We start from the raw sequence: 17,636 nt of genomic DNA on the forward strand, positions 1-17,636 counted from the left end.
AAGTCAATCCCACCTCTCAAGATAAGCTCATCTGGTGGAGAGATAGCAAAGGAATCCTTACAGTAAAATCAGCCTACAAGATGCTTATAAGAGAAACTGAGAAGGGAGAGTGCTCAAAAAGTAACTGCAGAACTATAAGAAGAATATGGAAGCTAGATATAGATGCAGGTACTCAGTTATTTCTATGGAAGCTATATATGGGAGGATTGACTACTGGAGATGTTTTATTAAGAAGAAAATTCAAAGGAGATGCCAGCTGCTCTTTTTGTCAAAAAGAAATTGAAACAGACTACCACCTCTTTATAGGATGTGAATGGGCCAGAGCACTTTGGATGGGTTCTATTCTCGGACAAAGAATGATGCAGAACGAGAAGAAAGATGTTAGAGCGGCACTAGATTCCTTGCTAGAATGGGGATTGAAGAAAGAGGACTTGGAAGGTCAGTATGCAAAGACCTATGCACTATGTCTTTTAGAGCAGATTTGGAAAACCCGAAATATGATTAGGTTTGAAAAAAAAGAATTTAGCTTTCAAGAAATCTATGGTCACACAAACTCTCATGCAGCAAGAGTCTTTGAAGCTTACCAAACAGTGGTAACTCATACAAATGTAGCGAGTAATTCTCAAGAAATAGAGTTCAAGATCGAGAAGAGAGTGAAGTCACGAGCAATGGCATAAGGTTTCTTGTGATGGAGCCTATGAGACAAAAAAAAAGGCAGGAGGAAAGAGCGAAACGTATGCAAACGACAAGATGGAAGCACACTTGGTGCGGTTTATAGTAAGTTCAAAGCGAAAGTGCGATCTTGGCAGAATGTAAAGGTGTTGCAGCCATACTTCTTGCTCGAGACTACTGATTTCAAATCTGGTGGTACTTCGGTGATAACCAAAGATTAATGAAAGCTCTCGCCGCAAAAGATAACATTTTTCTATGGAGTTCAAGACAATTACAATCAGATTCAAGAAACAATGACGGCTTATCATGCAATAAATGACTCCTTCTTGGTTCATTTCTTTTGGATAGCTAGGAATTGTAATAAAGAAGCCGAATCAGTAGCTAAATGGGCCAACAAGTATCTTTGGGATTAGCCCTCCACCTCGTTGGCTGCATGACAATGTAGAACTTCTGGTCAAAGTTTAAGTTTTAAGGAAAGTTTACAATCGAAAAAAAAAAAAACAAAAATATATTAAATCCGATCCTAACATCATGTTAATGATTGGTTGGGTTTAGCATTTGCTATTCTCACAAAAATATAAGTGCACGTTTTCTTTATTTTAACCTAAAACCAACCTAAAAAACGCTAAAAATAATAGAAATAGAGCATGAACTTGTAGCATATACAACAAAACCTCCACCCAAAAGCCTTAAACTATAAGCAAACATAATAACATGATACACTTAACAATCTATACCTATAAATCTTTCTAACAATTAAGCCTATCAAATTAAATCAATCAATTGCCTTTTTAACCTTTGTTTTAAAAACCAAAATATATATCTTTTCAATGCAAAAGTAAAGAAAACAACCAGTTGAGTACGTAACGTATGACCCAAAACTTGAACCTACGATGCAGTGCCAAGCAGGGCCGTATACTTCATCAAATTCCTGCCAATAAGGTATGCACCCATGAGACAAATGTTAAATAATAATAAAGATAAAATCTTTTACGTTACTAACATTAATTATTAAAATTCATTCCCCAACGCCAAAGAAAACCCAACAAACCAAGTCCAATTAAATTGGGGTATATGGGGTTATTTCGACTATAATCTAAAGTACTTTAATAATCGCGCCTACCATCGGGCAATAGTATTTTAATATGTTTTTATGTATTTTTGCATCTTTTCGTCACTTTTTTATGATGTTTTTGCCTATATTAAAAATGTTAAATTCCAACCAGCACATGTTAATAGATAAGTAAATATTTAAACTTTTTAAGATAGAAATGGTAATTATAAACTACTCTAATCTAAAACTTAGTCAACAATAGTTGCCTACACAGTTGCAAAAACCTTAATCAACCATAGCTGCAACACAGTTGCAAATGTGTGTAGCACGTACCTTTTACTAGTAATAATAATCAATCTCGAAGACCTACTAATTTGTGGTTGAAGCCAGGGCTAGCCCTGAATTTTAATGGGTGATGTGCAAGCTCTCCAAAACTGAGCAATTTTTTTATAATATAATGAAATGAGCTTTTGCAATGGTTTTTGCTGGTTTTATAACACTCTAGTCGGCTTTTCTTAGTAAAATAGGGACATTGAATTTAGTCCCTCTTTGGGGACCTATGCAAGAACTTAGACTACATAGGCCCACAATTGACTCTGGTTGATGCTTGAAGAATGAAGAACCGTGGTAGCATAGTGAAATGAAAACTTGTATTGTTGAATACATCGGCTAAAAAACGAGAGTATATATTCAACCGATGGGCTTATGAGGTGATACAAGATCGTGGGTCAAAATTGTTTGTAACAAATTAGTATAGAAATGGAGAGAGGATGGAGGATAGACTGAAACAGAAAGAAGGATGCTATACCCAAGATATTGTTGATCTGGGATCAATTCTCTAATGATGTAGTACATGAGAAGGAAGCAGCAACTAAGCTGTAAAGATTGGTTGTAGTGAAGTGAATATGTATTTGCATTGTGGATCTCAATTGATGGAAATGATAAGACTCTTTTATATATAAAATAGGTAGAGAGGAGTTTGAATCCTTCAATAAGTCATACTACTAATTCCATATAGATGGAGATTTACAATAGGTTTGTGATTGAATCTACTAGAAAGATGTAGTAATATCATAGAGATGTGGCTCACATGTTAGGTTGGCCTAGGGCTGTAATATGAGGCGGGATGGGTCAACTGCCGGTCAAATAGTGATGGGTCGGGTCGGGGTGGGTCTAGGAGATACAAATCCAGTGGTCCCCGATGGGGCGGGGCGGGTTGAAATGTTATGTCTTAGTACTATCACCCGACCTGTTGGGTCAGCTTACGGGACGGGTTTTGGGCAGGTCATCCGGGTCGGGTGGAAATTATCATTTTAACCCAATTTCACAAAAAAAAAAAAAAAAAAACTTTCAAATTCTGCAATAATATATTTCCAATTCACAACATAGAGAAAAAAATGGAATCAATCAATGAAAAATAAACAAAAATAAAAAAAACTTGAATTTGAACCCAAAACCATATCTGCAAATTTGAAACTTATTTATCGTGATTTACCATTTGTAAATTGATTATTTTCCATAGCATGATAAAATGAAGATGAGAGTGAGGATCTATTGTAATGACCCAGAATTTTACCTAAGGACAATCCGGTCATTTCACATGTTAGTTCAGTGCCACTCTAGGTAATTACGTACTATATGGCGAGGTTTAACATTATCAGTTGGGGGGATTGATTTATTGATATGGGATTTTCATTAATAGTTATTTTTATATTGGGGCTTTCTATTATATTGGGCTTGTTTTTTTTATTGGGCCTGCTTCTAGTATGGGCCGGTTTTAATGGGCTATTGGGAAAAAAAAAAACACACACACACACAACGGAACTCTCGGGGGGTTTGATTCTCTTCCATTCGATCTCTCTCTCTCTAAAATTGGGGGAAAATAAAAGGGGATGAAAATCTAGGGTTTTGTGGTATGGGGAGGCTAGCTGTCGCATGACTTATGGAGGGATGAGGAATAGCAGAAACACCTCCTGCTTCGAAAAGAGGATGCGCTGGTCATCGATTATTGAAGATTTTGGGGATGATTCTCTTTCTCTCGCTCTCTGGAATAACGGATCTCTGGCCCTCACTTTGAGCTCCACCAATTTAGATATATCGAAGGTAAGTCAAAGGTATGGTAACTTAAGCATAGCTATTAATATATTATTGTTCATGAAATTTAAATGGTCAAGGTTTGCTTAGCTAATTTAAGAGTGGCATACCTTATGTCTGTCCTGTTGTTAAGCAATTGTTTGGATTTTTTTCAAACTGTTCTCACACCTTCATGTTTACATTTAAGCATAGAAGGTAGTATTCACCTTGAGTCATCTTTACTGGAATTTAGAGTACGTATTCCATTTCTTTGAATATCTTATATTTGCACTAACCGTACTGGACCAGCTTAAATGTTGAGATGTTTAGTTGGTTGGCTGGAAAAACAGTTCATATGTGTAAGTCACTCCTACGCCATTTGTTAGGGACAACGCTAGGCCACTTGTAATTTATTGTTTATTTTTCTCGTGATACTATATTTTAGCTAGTTCAAATAAAAATAAGTTGATATTCTTTTATTGGTATTGAGAGTTGTGCTCCAAAAGGCCGCAATAGGTCGTTGTCAGGCCACAAGGAGTCTATTACCAGGCCATTTGTCAGGCCGCTACATGCCATGTTAGGTCACTGCAGGCCATTGTCGGGCTGCCACAAGCCGCATCAAGCTTTAATATATTCGTGCATATTTTTATTAATTTATTATTTTATTACCCGCTTAATTAATTATTTGTTAGAGTAGTATTGAGATAAGTATATTAATGTCATGCGATTGTCATAGGTTCTCTTACGTGTATTACTTCTTTTATCTAGGTTGAGTAATACATATGTTGTGCGGTTGCTCGAGAATTTGGCAAAATCCTTGAAAGATTAAAAGTTAAGGGATGTACGATATAGTATACTGATTCAAGGTTGAGAATCGGTTAGTGGACGTTATATGGTTAGAACAAGAGTGAGGAACCTATACCGCCTTCCTCATTGGAAGGGCTTAATCCATTTTCATAAAACCTTACACTCCAATAGGAGAACTACGAATGGCTTGATCCCTTAAAAATGGTACGTAGGTAGCCACCTGGCTCAGCCACTTCCATAGGAAAACCTGAACCCCTGGTAACAAGGAAACCGGTTATTATATCTATGTTATTACTATTTAATTTGGTTTTAACACATGATTCTACGTGTTAAGCATGATGTTAATCTCATAGTACATAATATCTAACTATAGTTATTAATGTTGATCGTTTTGATCGTTTAAGTGTGTTCTTAAATATTTGTTTAATTAAGTTAGCACGCGGGGAGTTTATAAGAAAAATGGTAAGCCAAGCAGGGCAATGTAGCCGAAAGGTATTCCGTTATGTAAATCTTGTCAGCTGTTAATAAATTTAATTCACATTGATTATTATATCACATTGATTTTTATTAAATCTGATGGTTAACTATCTAACGTCAACGGTAGCGTTCGTTAGAGCTATGTCTTTTAGTTCTAAATTGATTTCTTTTAAGTTGTTTTGTAATAATTTAGTTATAATTACAAGGACGAACAGACTTTTTATAAAACAGAGAAGGCATAAAACGTGATGGTTAAGACAACTTTAACGTGCAGCGCGTTCTGATTGCTACAACGGTTCCTTAGCTATGTCTTTTAGTTCTAAATTGATTTCTTTTAAGTTGTTTTGTAATAATTTAGTTATAATGTTAGTTGTTTGTAATTATAAATCCATATTAGAATGAATTTCTTCTTTAGAAATTATGACACTAATTAGCGTCCAAGGGTGAAAGACCGATCTGGGGTATGAGATTGGTTTCGGGGCGTTGTAGCTACTTGATTTAACTGGCATTGTCGAGATGGTTAAGTAGCCGGTGCCACGAATCAATATCTTTTAGTAGTTGGGTTTATGGTTGAGGTTTTAATATCCTAAATGGAAGTATATTATTTGGTTTTCAGGTTAGGACAAGTTGTAAATTTATGAAATGTTGAAAATACGGAGGAAATTTTGTCGAAAATTCTTTGAATTATATGTTAAAAAGGGGTATTTTATAGTTTAGTTCTAGTTGGACTGACGTGAGTCAAAAACCGCTCACGTCTTGGTTTATCAGATGGTTGAATAATTGGATCAAACTCTTGTATCTAAATATTCGATTGTCTGGAAAATCGGGGCGTTACATCTATGGTACAAAACAATAAAATATAAACTAAAAGAATTCGAAATTAATACAATGATGAATAATTTATCTTCTCCAAAATTCGAAAGTTGAATTTGAACTTTTGATATTTGCCCAATGTTCAAACTTGAATATTTGAAATTGATGTTTAATTCATAAGTTTGTGTTCATATCTCTCAAATTCCTACAAAAGTTAAAAGAAAATATAACAAAATATAAACAAAATACAAAAATATTAGACTTGAGTTTTGAAATTGTGTGGGTCAATGGGGTTGGGTCAACGTGACACGGTGCTGGTTGGGCGGCTTGACAGGTCGGGTTTGAACATAGAACCTACACCCATAGCTCGACCGCGTAAAAACAGTGATGGGGCAGGTGTGGGTCTGTTTTCGGATTGGTACGAGTTTGGGTGGCGGGTGAAGACCGAATGCCCTACCGGATGATGGGTCAACGGTTTTTTTTTACACTTCTAGGTTGGTCTAAGGCATGTGTAAGGTTAGTTGGACCATACTAGAAGCGAACCAGGCGATCCATTAGGCTTGGCATAGGGCAGTGGATGCGGTTACAAGTGAATGAATTATGTAATTGGGCTTGATAATTGAGTTGATTTTGGTTGAGTAGGCCACAGTAGCTGGTACTCAAACAAAAATGTTTTTATTGGTTTGAAAGCGAAGTATAGTTTGAAACAAAAATGGCCCGACCCGAATTTTAATGCTAGTGCTCGTGGCTTTTATTGGTTTGAAAACAAAGTATAGTTTTTATGTGCAGATGCACTGGCTCTTTTGGAAACTTGCACAAGAACACAAACAAATTTCGTGAAAAATCATGTCCTAATTGGTGAAAGGATTTCGTTTTAGTAGAAAATTATTTTTAATTTCCTAATAAATCGTTTTAATTATGTTAGAATTTTTTTTTTAGTAGGAAAAAGAATTCTCATTTTAATAGGAGATAATATAGAATTTTAATAGATATCGAAAAATATTTTTAATGCGAGCTTTAATATTAAGATATAGATTTTGAATAAGATTTAAAAAATGTGCTATTTGTGGATAAGGCACAATGTTGTTGGCTACTTGGCTCATGCCTCATGATATTCAATTCCGACCAACTACAAAATAAATTTTGAGAGATGAATTTGCTTCTAGTTGACTAAATCGTACTTGGCCAAGCTCGATTAGGCTTGTGTCTGAATGGACTTAGGCTGCCCAGGCTTGGACATAGCTGCAAAAGTTCAATCGAGCTAGGTCTGGACTCTTTTAGGTCTGGCTCGAATCCGTCCTGTTGACTGCCCTACTCAGTTGTAATCTATGGCGAACTCTTGCATTGACAATGTAAGGGGTACTAAATGTTGTTTCGTTTTTACTCTCCCACTACTCTCATCCATCTCCCCTTGACTCCCTCTCTCATGCTCTTTTTCACCACAAAGCCCATACAACATACTCAACTCTCTCTCTCTCTCTTCTTCAACCACCCGGCTTATTTATCTAAATCTTTTGTTTAGATGCAGGTGCAATTGTAGTATCGACGGACATAGTTAAGTCTCTGTTCCACTTATGCCCCACTGCTATGATATATTAATTAATAACGTTTCAGAGTGAAAAAGAGGTTGATTTTTTGGCCATTAACTATTAACTAGTAATGACAATTTTATGTTCTTACATGTTCCCAACAATACAAATTATTTTCAACTAGGGGGTTGCCCGTGCCTACGGCTTAGCGATGAATTTTCAACCCAATTAATTTTTCCCAAAGGCTTAGACCCTTTAAGCCTTTTCCCCAAAGGCTCAAACTCAATATCCTTTGTTAATTTGTAAGTCTGATCCAGTGTCACCCGCCTTTAGCTAACCATCACACTATTTGAGCTCACTTGAAAGTGTCATGTTATAACTTGTGAAATGCAATGTTAGCTCCCGGATGGAGCCATGCGGGCCCATACAGACCTTTTTTATTAGATATAAATTATTGGGTGGCACTTAAATTATTTTCAGTCGTGAGCATATATAGTTTGTGATTTCGAACAAAATCGCACTGATTTCGCTGGATATATATCGGTTTTTGAAAAAAAAAATAAAAAATAACAAATAGGGTCGGAAAAGGTAAATTCTGAAATTTAATATGAATATATTGGAACTCCAACAGTTTTTTTTGAGCTGTCTGAATTCACGTAATTCCAAAATCATGAACTATGGTCATGAGGACGTAATTCCAAAATCATGCATGAACTATGGTCATGAGGACAAATTTCATATTCCATTTGTGTACTATAGGAAATTGGGATGTTTCATGTTTGTTTAATTAATTTTCGAGAACTCCTAATGTTGTGTTTGATTAATGCTCATTATTTGATAAATTGCAAAAACCATTTACTTTGCTGTAAAAATATTCATGAGAAATACAAGAAAAGGAGGTCAATGATGAAATTTATGTACCTTCTTTATGTTGTAAGCCATGTGTTTTGAACTGAAATTTTCTAAACTGTCGAAAGTTCGTCTAGCAGACCGAAAGGCATGCACCTGCATGTAACCAGGCATATCAACTGCTAAAACCTTAACATGAAGGAATGTAGCCACAGACGTCAAGTTGGTCTCGATGTGAGACATTGACTTCCTCGCCTCGACCAATTTCTTCACCTGTTCATTCTCTTTTATTATTGCATGATTTTCTATCTCTTGATTGTTCTGAACCTTTGGCTTCCTCAAACCCCACAATAATCGCGACAATGGTTTCTTTGCTTTCTTTGCTAAGTCCACCACCGGCGTGCGATTTCCAGCACCTGAGTTGTAGAAAAAACTCATAGTACCTCTTCTTTGCTTCCCCTGGATATCCATAACTAGGCCAGCTTGTTCATGTGTTGAATTGTTTGCCAGCACATGACACAATATATAATGTTGTTACTTGGAAAGAAAACAAAGGTGCAATTCTTGGAATCATTAACGAAAGGTATTGCAATTAAGATATTGTTGATTGTAGAAGTGGTTGAATAAGTTATAGAGGCAAACCATGTGCAGCTGCCTATACTGAAGGGGAAAGAGATGGTACGTATTGCTGGAAAAGATTTTTGGTATATTTTGTTCTCCAAGTTCAACTCATTGTGCTGGTGGGGTTGGACTCATTGGTATAAGAGCATATTTGTCTAAATGTGTGGCCGCCAATTGAATGCAAATAACATGGACTAGAACCTTTATATTGTCTCTTTTAATTTGGTGCCCCACACACTGATCTCTGGCTTTCTGAATGGCTAATCGGAATAAGATAATAGGTAGAAATGTCTACATGCCCCACTTAAGTTCAGGGGCGCCGCTTGTAATGGCTTTGGTTCCTTTATACCAATTGTTGGCCAGTTAAAGAAATCCAATTCAATAACATACTGATATTGGATTGCAATTATATCATATATCAGTATCCGTATGTTAATTCAAAATAAAATTACCAGATTTTCTTTTGAATGGTGATCTATCCGGATTTGATCACACATCAAATGCAATCCATTTATAGTCCTAGTTTGTGCCGGCCATTGAATATAACATCTAGTTAGCGATCTCTTGTATTACTTACTGGCAAAACAAATAATAAATATAATAATACATTGCGCCTAAGTCTTTGGTGGCAGGTGCATCGCGGCGCATTGATAATGCTCTTGGTGGTATATGAAGTTTGAAGTTTATATGTCGGTGAATATTTTGGTGTACTCAAAAACCGATATATATCGGATATATCTATTTTTTTGTGACCATTCCAAATTATCTAAAATATCGGAAATATCAATAAAAAAAAATCAGAAATATCAGAAAATATTAGATATTTATATTAAAAATGGTCAAAAAGTTAAACGATATATATCGTAAATATCGCATATATTAGTTATATCGACGATATAAAATTTTATATCAGAAATTTTGATATATATTGAGAAAAAAAGAATTCAATATTCGGTGGATATATATAAAACTAGCTTGTAGGCCCGTGCATACGCACCGGTTCTTTTGAAAATATTTAGATTTTTTTTAGAAAAGTGGGACTACCGTTTTAGTCGCTAACCCGTTTTAATTTTCTAACAAATTGTTTTAAATAAAGTTTTAATTAAATTTTAAAATTTCGTTTTTTCAATTGGGAGAAAGATTCTGTTTTAATATGAGAATAATTCTCGTTTTAATTATATATGTTAGATTTTCTCTTTTTAATAGAGGAGGAATTTCCATTTTAATAGGAGAATGATTCCCGCTTTAATTAGAAGTGCTAGAATTTGTTTTAATAGGAGAGAAATTCTCATTATTAAATATATATATATATATATATATATATATATTTTCCTATTTTAAAATATATATATATATATATATATATATATATATATATATATATATATATATATACATCATTTTTCAAATAGGAGAAAAATTCCCGTTTTAATAGGAGATGATGTAGAATTTTAATAGAGCTCGAAAAATACCCCTTGTAGAAGCTTTAATATTAAGATATATATATAGATATAGATATAAATAAGGAGTTAATAACTAAAAACTAGAAAGTAGACCCGTGCATACGCATCAACTCTTTTAAAAATTTGCTCAACAATCGTTTATATATATATATATATTTCGTCGCTAATTTTAATTTATCAACAAATTATTTTAATTAAGTTTTAAAAACCTGTTTTTTAACTGGGGGAGATATACCGTTTTAATAAGAGAATGATTCATGTTTTAATAAGAAGTGCTAGATTATATATTTTTTTCCTAATAGATAAAGAATTTCCGATTTAATAAGAGAATGATTTCTGTTTTAATTAGAATTGCCTAAAAAAAATTCAATAGGAGAGAAATTCCCGTTTTTAATAGGAGATGATGATGTGGAATTTTAATAGAGCTTATAATAAAAAAAATCAAAACCCATGTGGGAGCTTTAATATTAAGTCTTGAAATGCTAAACCCTGGGTTCTGATTTTTCAAAGTTATTAATCCGTAGGCCCGTGCATACATCATTATTTAAAGTCTTTTGAAACGTGTTCAACAATCATAACTATATGCATATAAAAATTTTCTAACAAATCGTGATTCCCGTTTTAGTCTCTAACCTATTGTAATTTTATAACAAATCGTTTTAATTAAGTTTTAAAAATCCATTTTAATTTTCTAACAAATTGTTTTAATTAAGTTTTATAAACCCATTTTTTAACCCCGTTTTAATGGTTGACTTAATTTAGAAATATGATTTCGATTTTAATAGGATAATGATTTTCGTTTTAATTAGATATGCTATATTTTTCATTTTCAATAGGAAAGGAATTCCCGTTTTAATAGGGAAAAAAAATCCCGTTTTAATTAAAAGTGTTAGATTTTTTTATTTTTTTTTCTAATAGAAGAGGAATTTCTGTTTTAATAGAAAATTGATTCTCGTTTTAATTAGAAGTGTATAATAAATAGGAAAAGAATTCTCATTTTAATAGGAGATAATGATGTGGAATTTTAATAGAGCTCAAAAAATACCTTTTGTGGGAGCTTTAATATTAAGACTAAAAAGTAGGCCCGTGCATACGCACTGGCTCTTTTGAAAATATGTTCAACAATCATAAGTTCATAACTATATACATATAGAAATTTTCTAATAAACTGTAATTCCCGTTTTAGTCGCTAATCTATTGTAATTTCATAACAAATCGTTTTAATTAAATTTTAAAAACCCTTTTTAATTTTCTAACAAATTATTTTAATTAAGTTTTGTAAACCCATTTTTTAACCCTGTTTTAATAGTTGACTTAATTTAAAAATATGATTCCCGTTTTAATAGGATAATAATTTTCGTTTTAATTAGATATGCTATATTTTTCCTTTTCAATAGGAAAGAAATTTCCGTTTTAATAAGAAAAAGATTTCCGTTTTAATTAGAAAAAGATTTCCGTTTTAATTAGAAGTATTATAAATTTTTTTTTCTAATAGAGGAAGAATTTCTGTTTTAATAGAAAATTGATTCCCGTTTTAATTAGAAGTATCTAATAAATATAAAAGAAATTCCCATTTTAATAGGAGATGATGATGTGGAATTTTAATAGAACTCGAAAAATACTCTTTGTGGGAGCTTTAATATTAAGATATAGATATATTGATATCGATGTAAAAAAACGATATATATCGGTGATATTTTGAGCCTTGGTTTGAACCACGAGGGAGAAAATGTTTTCAAGAAAAACGAGAAGCACTTTTCATGTACACCTGAATGATTTGGCCCTTGTATATAATGGGGCCTATGATGGTGATTTTACGACCCACATACTCGCTGTGACTAGTACTTCTTATCAAATGACCAGCACTTATTCTAAGATAAGGGGCCTATTGATCCATCTCCATTAAGAAGGGTTCCATTAAAACAGTGGTGCTGAAATAAAATACTTGGCAAATTCTAGCACCTCAATAATCACATAATTTAAAACTCTTAGAGTGATGCATAGGCTTCTTTCTTTTTCTCTCTTTGAAAATTTGTAGTTATGGTCTATACTCTATACATGTGGAGAATTTTGCATAACATTATGTGGGGGCAAATGGGCAATAACCTTATGGCATTTTCTAAATCTGTATGAGCAGAACAGATTTTCATTCATCTGCATGAGGAAAACAGACACCAATAGAAGACTTGATTAAGAATACGCACATTGGACTGTACGTGACTAAATCAGTGGCAACAGGCTAGTTGCTGCTTCAATGATAAGTTATCAAGTAGTGAGAAACAAGGCCTAAAATATCGAATTCGGTAAATATTTCGGTGTACATAAAAACCGATATATATCGGAGATATTTTTTTTTTGTTAACCAGTCAAAATTTTGTTTTGTATGTCGATATATTGGAAATATCGTCGATTATATAGGAAATATTGTCAATATATCGGCCAAAGTCAACAAAATTTGGTCAAAGTCAACAATATCGGTCAAAGTCAACAATTTATATCGGATATATTGTTATATCGGAAATTCCGATATATATCGGAAAAAAAGAGTTCAATATTCGGTAGATATATATCAGATATATCGATGTCGGTGTACAAAAAATAGACTTGTACAGGCCTTGGTGAGAACTACAACTACTCTTGGGCAGGCCGGCCATGAAATCCAATGGGCCCTATTAAAACCTCTCTAAAAATAGACTTTTTTATTTTTTTTTGTAGTGGGCTTTTATTGTAATGGATTTCTGTTGGTTTTTTATCACTATAGTGGGCTTTTCTAAGGATAACGGGGCCCTTGAATTTGGTTTATTGTTGGGGCCTTTGCAATGGCTTAGGCAATATAGGCTCAGGGTTGGCCTTGCTCCTAGCCCCTGCACACGTTCATAATTAGGGTATGCCTGTGCCTTTCCCACGAGACCTCGACCAATGCTTATCCCGACAACTTCGTCGCTCTTTCGCTCATTATGTGTACGTGACGCCTTTGGCAAAACAATCGTCACTCCTTCAAAGACAATGCTAACCGCGCCGGGTGAAAACAACTCGTCGCGCGCCAAGGCCTGAGGCCTTAATTCCCCCATCCATAAGCCCAATAGCATCAATTGGGCCAGCCAATTGTGTAGTACCATGTCAAATTTAGAAGCCCAACAATTTATAAGCCCAACCACAGTTGTTGACTTTTGGGTGATTTTTGGATAGATCCCATGGTATTGATTGCACTAAACAAAATTGCACAAACCCTCCAAACACTTGGATATGCCAAGTCATATTTTGGTGAGAATGATTACCTACCATTAGATGGGACCTTTTGGGTCCCACACTTCCCTATTTTGTTAGATAAATCTCCATAGCAAGGACCAAAATATCATTGATATTTTTGAAATATCGCCAATATGTCTTGGTTTTTGAGGTACCCGATATGGATATATCGGATGGATATATTGACACATTTTGTATCCGATATATATCGGTTTTTTTTATATATTAGCCGCTATATTCGATATAGATCGTTGACTTTGACAAATCTTTGACCGATTTTTATTAATATATCAACAATATTTCTGATATAATCGATAATATTTTCGATATTATTTGATATATGGACATACAAAACAAAATTTTGACTGATCAACAAAAAGATATATCCACCAATATATATTGGTTTTTGGAGGGTTCGATATGTCATATGTCACCTGACATCGAAATATTTGGCCTTGCTCCATATAACACCATCTTTTGGGGCCATGAAAACGATATGTTTTTTCCTTCTTCTCAAGGCTGGCTTTGGCGCAAGGCCAACTAGGCAATCGCCTAGGGCCCCCACTTGTTGACAAAAAACAAAGGTCCCCAATTCTCCACCCACTATATATATAATTCTAATAAAGCTCATATTCAAAATACATATTAAAATAATAAAGCCCAAGCATTGCATTGACCCAACTAATTTAAGCCCAGGCCAACAAAAAACAAAAACAAATAATAAGGTTTGGTTATTGTTTCTATTCCGTCCATGCCATCAAAAAACAAAAATAAGTTCTTGTTTCTATTCGGTCTTTTGATCTTTTCTTTCCTATTTTAAAAAACCCTAGGGGTTTAACTGTTTAAGGTTAGTTTCAAACATGATGAAAAAACTTTGTCAGAGAAGTTTAACTATGCAAATGTAATAACTAATTTTGCAATTAAAACTGTGAGATGGAAAAAATTTCGATGATACTTTACTTGATGTAATTAGTTCGTGACTTAGTGGGGTTAGATTTCATTTCCCCTACTTTCAAAATAAATAATAAAAAAAAAATTTGCCTATATAATTTTTTTCTTTCTTTCTTTTGTTAAAACTTAAGGCCCCGTTTTGAGAGCATCGCCTATGGCCTCTCAAATATCAGGGCCGGGCCTATTTCTTCTAACTGGTTGTACTGGAGTTTGATTGGTGCAGTTTAAACTTTAAACAACAGATTCAAGCATGTTTCAGTCATGGGATTCACAAATTCTTTGAGCTTGTTACTGAAGGAAAACCAAAGTTATATTCTGTTGGATTGACAAGTTGAACAATGGAGGTTGAGTTTTTAACATCCATGTTCAAACATTGTTAGGCTAAATACGCAGAATTAGAAAAAGTACGTTCGAATTAGATTATACTAGATTTTGGACCCGGACATACGCCCGGGATCTATTAAATATTTTGTGGGCTAAAAATGCTTTACAAAATGTCTTACACACATTTTTGAATCAGAATATATTTTTATTGAAAATAAACCGAAATACATTAATGACCAACGATTATGGTACATAAGTACTTGGAAACTAATTAAGAGATCAAATTGAGATAGCCTCATCACTTTGTGGTTTAGGATATTAATCCGTAATTTTCAAATAGAATTATCTTAAACTCGATCTATCTTGTATAATAGTTTTATTATATTTATGGTGATTTAGCGGCAAATTTTTGAATCATAATATATTTTTATTAAAAATAAACCGAAATACGTTAATGAGCAGCGATTATGATGCATAAGTACTTGGAAACTAAGGGATCAAATTGAGATAGCATATTCACTTTGTGGTTTAGGATATTAATCCATAATTTTCAAATAGAATTATATTAAACTCGATCTAGCTTGTATAATAGTTTTCTTAGATTTATGGTGATTTAGCGGCAAATTTTTGAATCAGAATATATTTTTATTGAAAATAAACCGAAATACGTTAATGAACAGCGATTATGGTGCATAAGTACTTGGAAACTAAGGGATCAAATTGAGATAGTCTATTCACTTTGTGGTTTATAATATTAATCTGTAATTTTCAAATAAAATTATTTTAAACTCGATCTAGCTTGTATAATAGTTTTATTAGATTTATGGTGATTTAGCGGTAAATCATCACCGTTCGGCTTACGTACTAATGTGTACAAATCACTAAAACAGATTGATTATTTCCATATCCTCAAATAATACACTACTCCCACTTGAAAAGATTTATCATATGAACGTGTCCTACGAACGGGTGCCGTTATATTAAATTATTCTAAAAAATATTAGCAACTATGTATAGTTATGAGATATGAAAATTATATTAATTACTCATTTAAATTTCTTGCACCACTCTCTATAAAAAGGAAGCACCAAATCTTGATAAAACTAATCGACTTTTTTTTTTTTAATTTTTTATTATTATTATTTTTTATTGTTAGGTTTAATAATTAAAGTTTTGTGAGAATGCCCAATGCGGCGAAGATAATATTGAAGATACTTGAATAGCAAGGTATTCCCAATCACAATAAAAATAATTATAATAAACACTGCTTAAAATGCAAAACTATATTTGTCGAGACATTTATTCCCCCTACATAAAATACAAATATGTTTTAGGGTTATTAATTCAATGCATTTGCACCAAGTTTATGATTTTCCATTAATTATTCTTTGAGGTTAGTTTAATATAGTATGTTGCATCCCGTTTCTAATTTCTCATTAATTATTCTTTGAAGTTAGTACAATGCGAATGCATCAAGTTTTCGATTTCCGTTAATTATTATTTGAGGTTAGTACAAAGGCAATTACATCCACTTTATGATTTCCCATTAGTTATTTATTAAAGTTAATTTAGTACGTACAGTTGCATCCAGTTTTTGATGTTTCGTTAATTAGTCTTTGAGATTAGTTCATTGCATTTGCATCCAGGTTCCAATCTCCCATTAATTACTCTTTGAGGTTAGTTCAATATATTTGCATCCAGTTTTACGATTTCCGTTAATTGTTTTTCTAGGTTAGTTCGATAGTTTACAATTTCTATACGGTTTGCATACATGTAAGAGTCTGCTTTTATAAACTCACTTTTATTTTGGGTTCATAATTACTTGTAATTATTAATATGAGAAGGCTAAAAAGTGGATATTTATGCCTTGAGGTCATCGCGATGCAGATTACATCCGACTTCCGATTTCTAGTTAACCATTTTTTATGTTATTTCAATGCATTTGCATCCAATTTTTGATTTTCCGTTAGTTAATCTCTCGATTTTAGTTTAATGCGATTGCATCCAGTTTTAGTTTTCCGTTAATTATTCTTTTAGATTAGTTCAATGCAGTTGCATATAATTTTAGATTTTATGTTAATTGTTCTTTGAGGTTAGTTCAATGCATTTGCATCAAGTTTCGATTTCGGTTAATTATTTTTTTGAGGTTAGTTCAATGCGGTTACATCAAATTTATAATTTCCGTTAATTATTCATTTAGGTTAGTTTAGTGCAGTTTCATCCATTTTTTAATGTTTCATTAATTAGTCTTTGAGATTAGTTCATTGCATTTGGATCCAGTTTTCGATTTCCCGTTAATAACTCTTTAAGGTTAGTTTAATACATCTGCATCTAGTTTCTGATTATTTATGCTTTGAGGTTAGTTCGATATAATTATATCAAGTTTTTTATTTTCCGTTAACTATTCTTTGAGGTTATTTCAATGCATTTGCATTTAGTTTTCGATTTCCCACCAATTATTTTATGAGGTTAATTCAATGCAGTTGCATTTGGTTTTTGATTTTATGTTAATTATTTTTTGAGTAAAGTTCAATGCATTCGCATTCAATTTCCGGTTTCTCATTAATTATTATTTGAGGTTTGTTTGATGTATTTGCATACCGTTTCCGATTTTCCGATAAATATTTTTCAAGGATTTGCATTCAATTTCTAATTATCCGTTAGTTACTCTCTGTCATTAGTTTAATGCAATTTGCATAAACTTTATGATTTCCCATTAATTACTCCTTGAGCTCAGTTATGTATTTGAATCAA

General features: G+C 33.1%; 1 protein-coding gene and 1 long non-coding RNA gene across 2 annotated transcripts; one reads left to right on the plus strand and one right to left on the minus strand.

Moving 5' to 3' along the window:
• Window positions 1-1,043: 1,043 nt before the first annotated feature.
• On the minus strand, window positions 1,044-9,150 carry LOC147510495 (uncharacterized). Its single transcript, XM_086602451.1, has 3 exons — window positions 8,347-9,150; window positions 1,525-1,603; window positions 1,044-1,101 (listed from the first exon to the last, which is right to left on the minus strand). Exons 1-3 carry the CDS (start codon window positions 8,743-8,745, stop codon window positions 1,082-1,084), a joined length of 498 nt encoding a protein of 165 aa, XP_086458577.1. The 5' UTR covers window positions 8,746-9,150; the 3' UTR covers window positions 1,044-1,081.
• LOC147510496 (uncharacterized) lies at window positions 1,610-6,150 on the plus strand. The gene is made up of 2 exons (XR_015218868.1): window positions 1,610-5,206; window positions 5,277-6,150. It is a non-coding gene; the product is annotated as an uncharacterized LOC147510496 (long non-coding RNA).
• Window positions 9,151-17,636: the final 8,486 nt, after the last annotated feature.

The sequence above is a fragment of the Coptis chinensis genome, chromosome 3 (assembly GCF_015680905.1).
Source record: "Coptis chinensis isolate HL-2020 chromosome 3, ASM1568090v1, whole genome shotgun sequence".
Taxonomy (NCBI): domain Eukaryota; kingdom Viridiplantae; phylum Streptophyta; class Magnoliopsida; order Ranunculales; family Ranunculaceae; genus Coptis; species Coptis chinensis.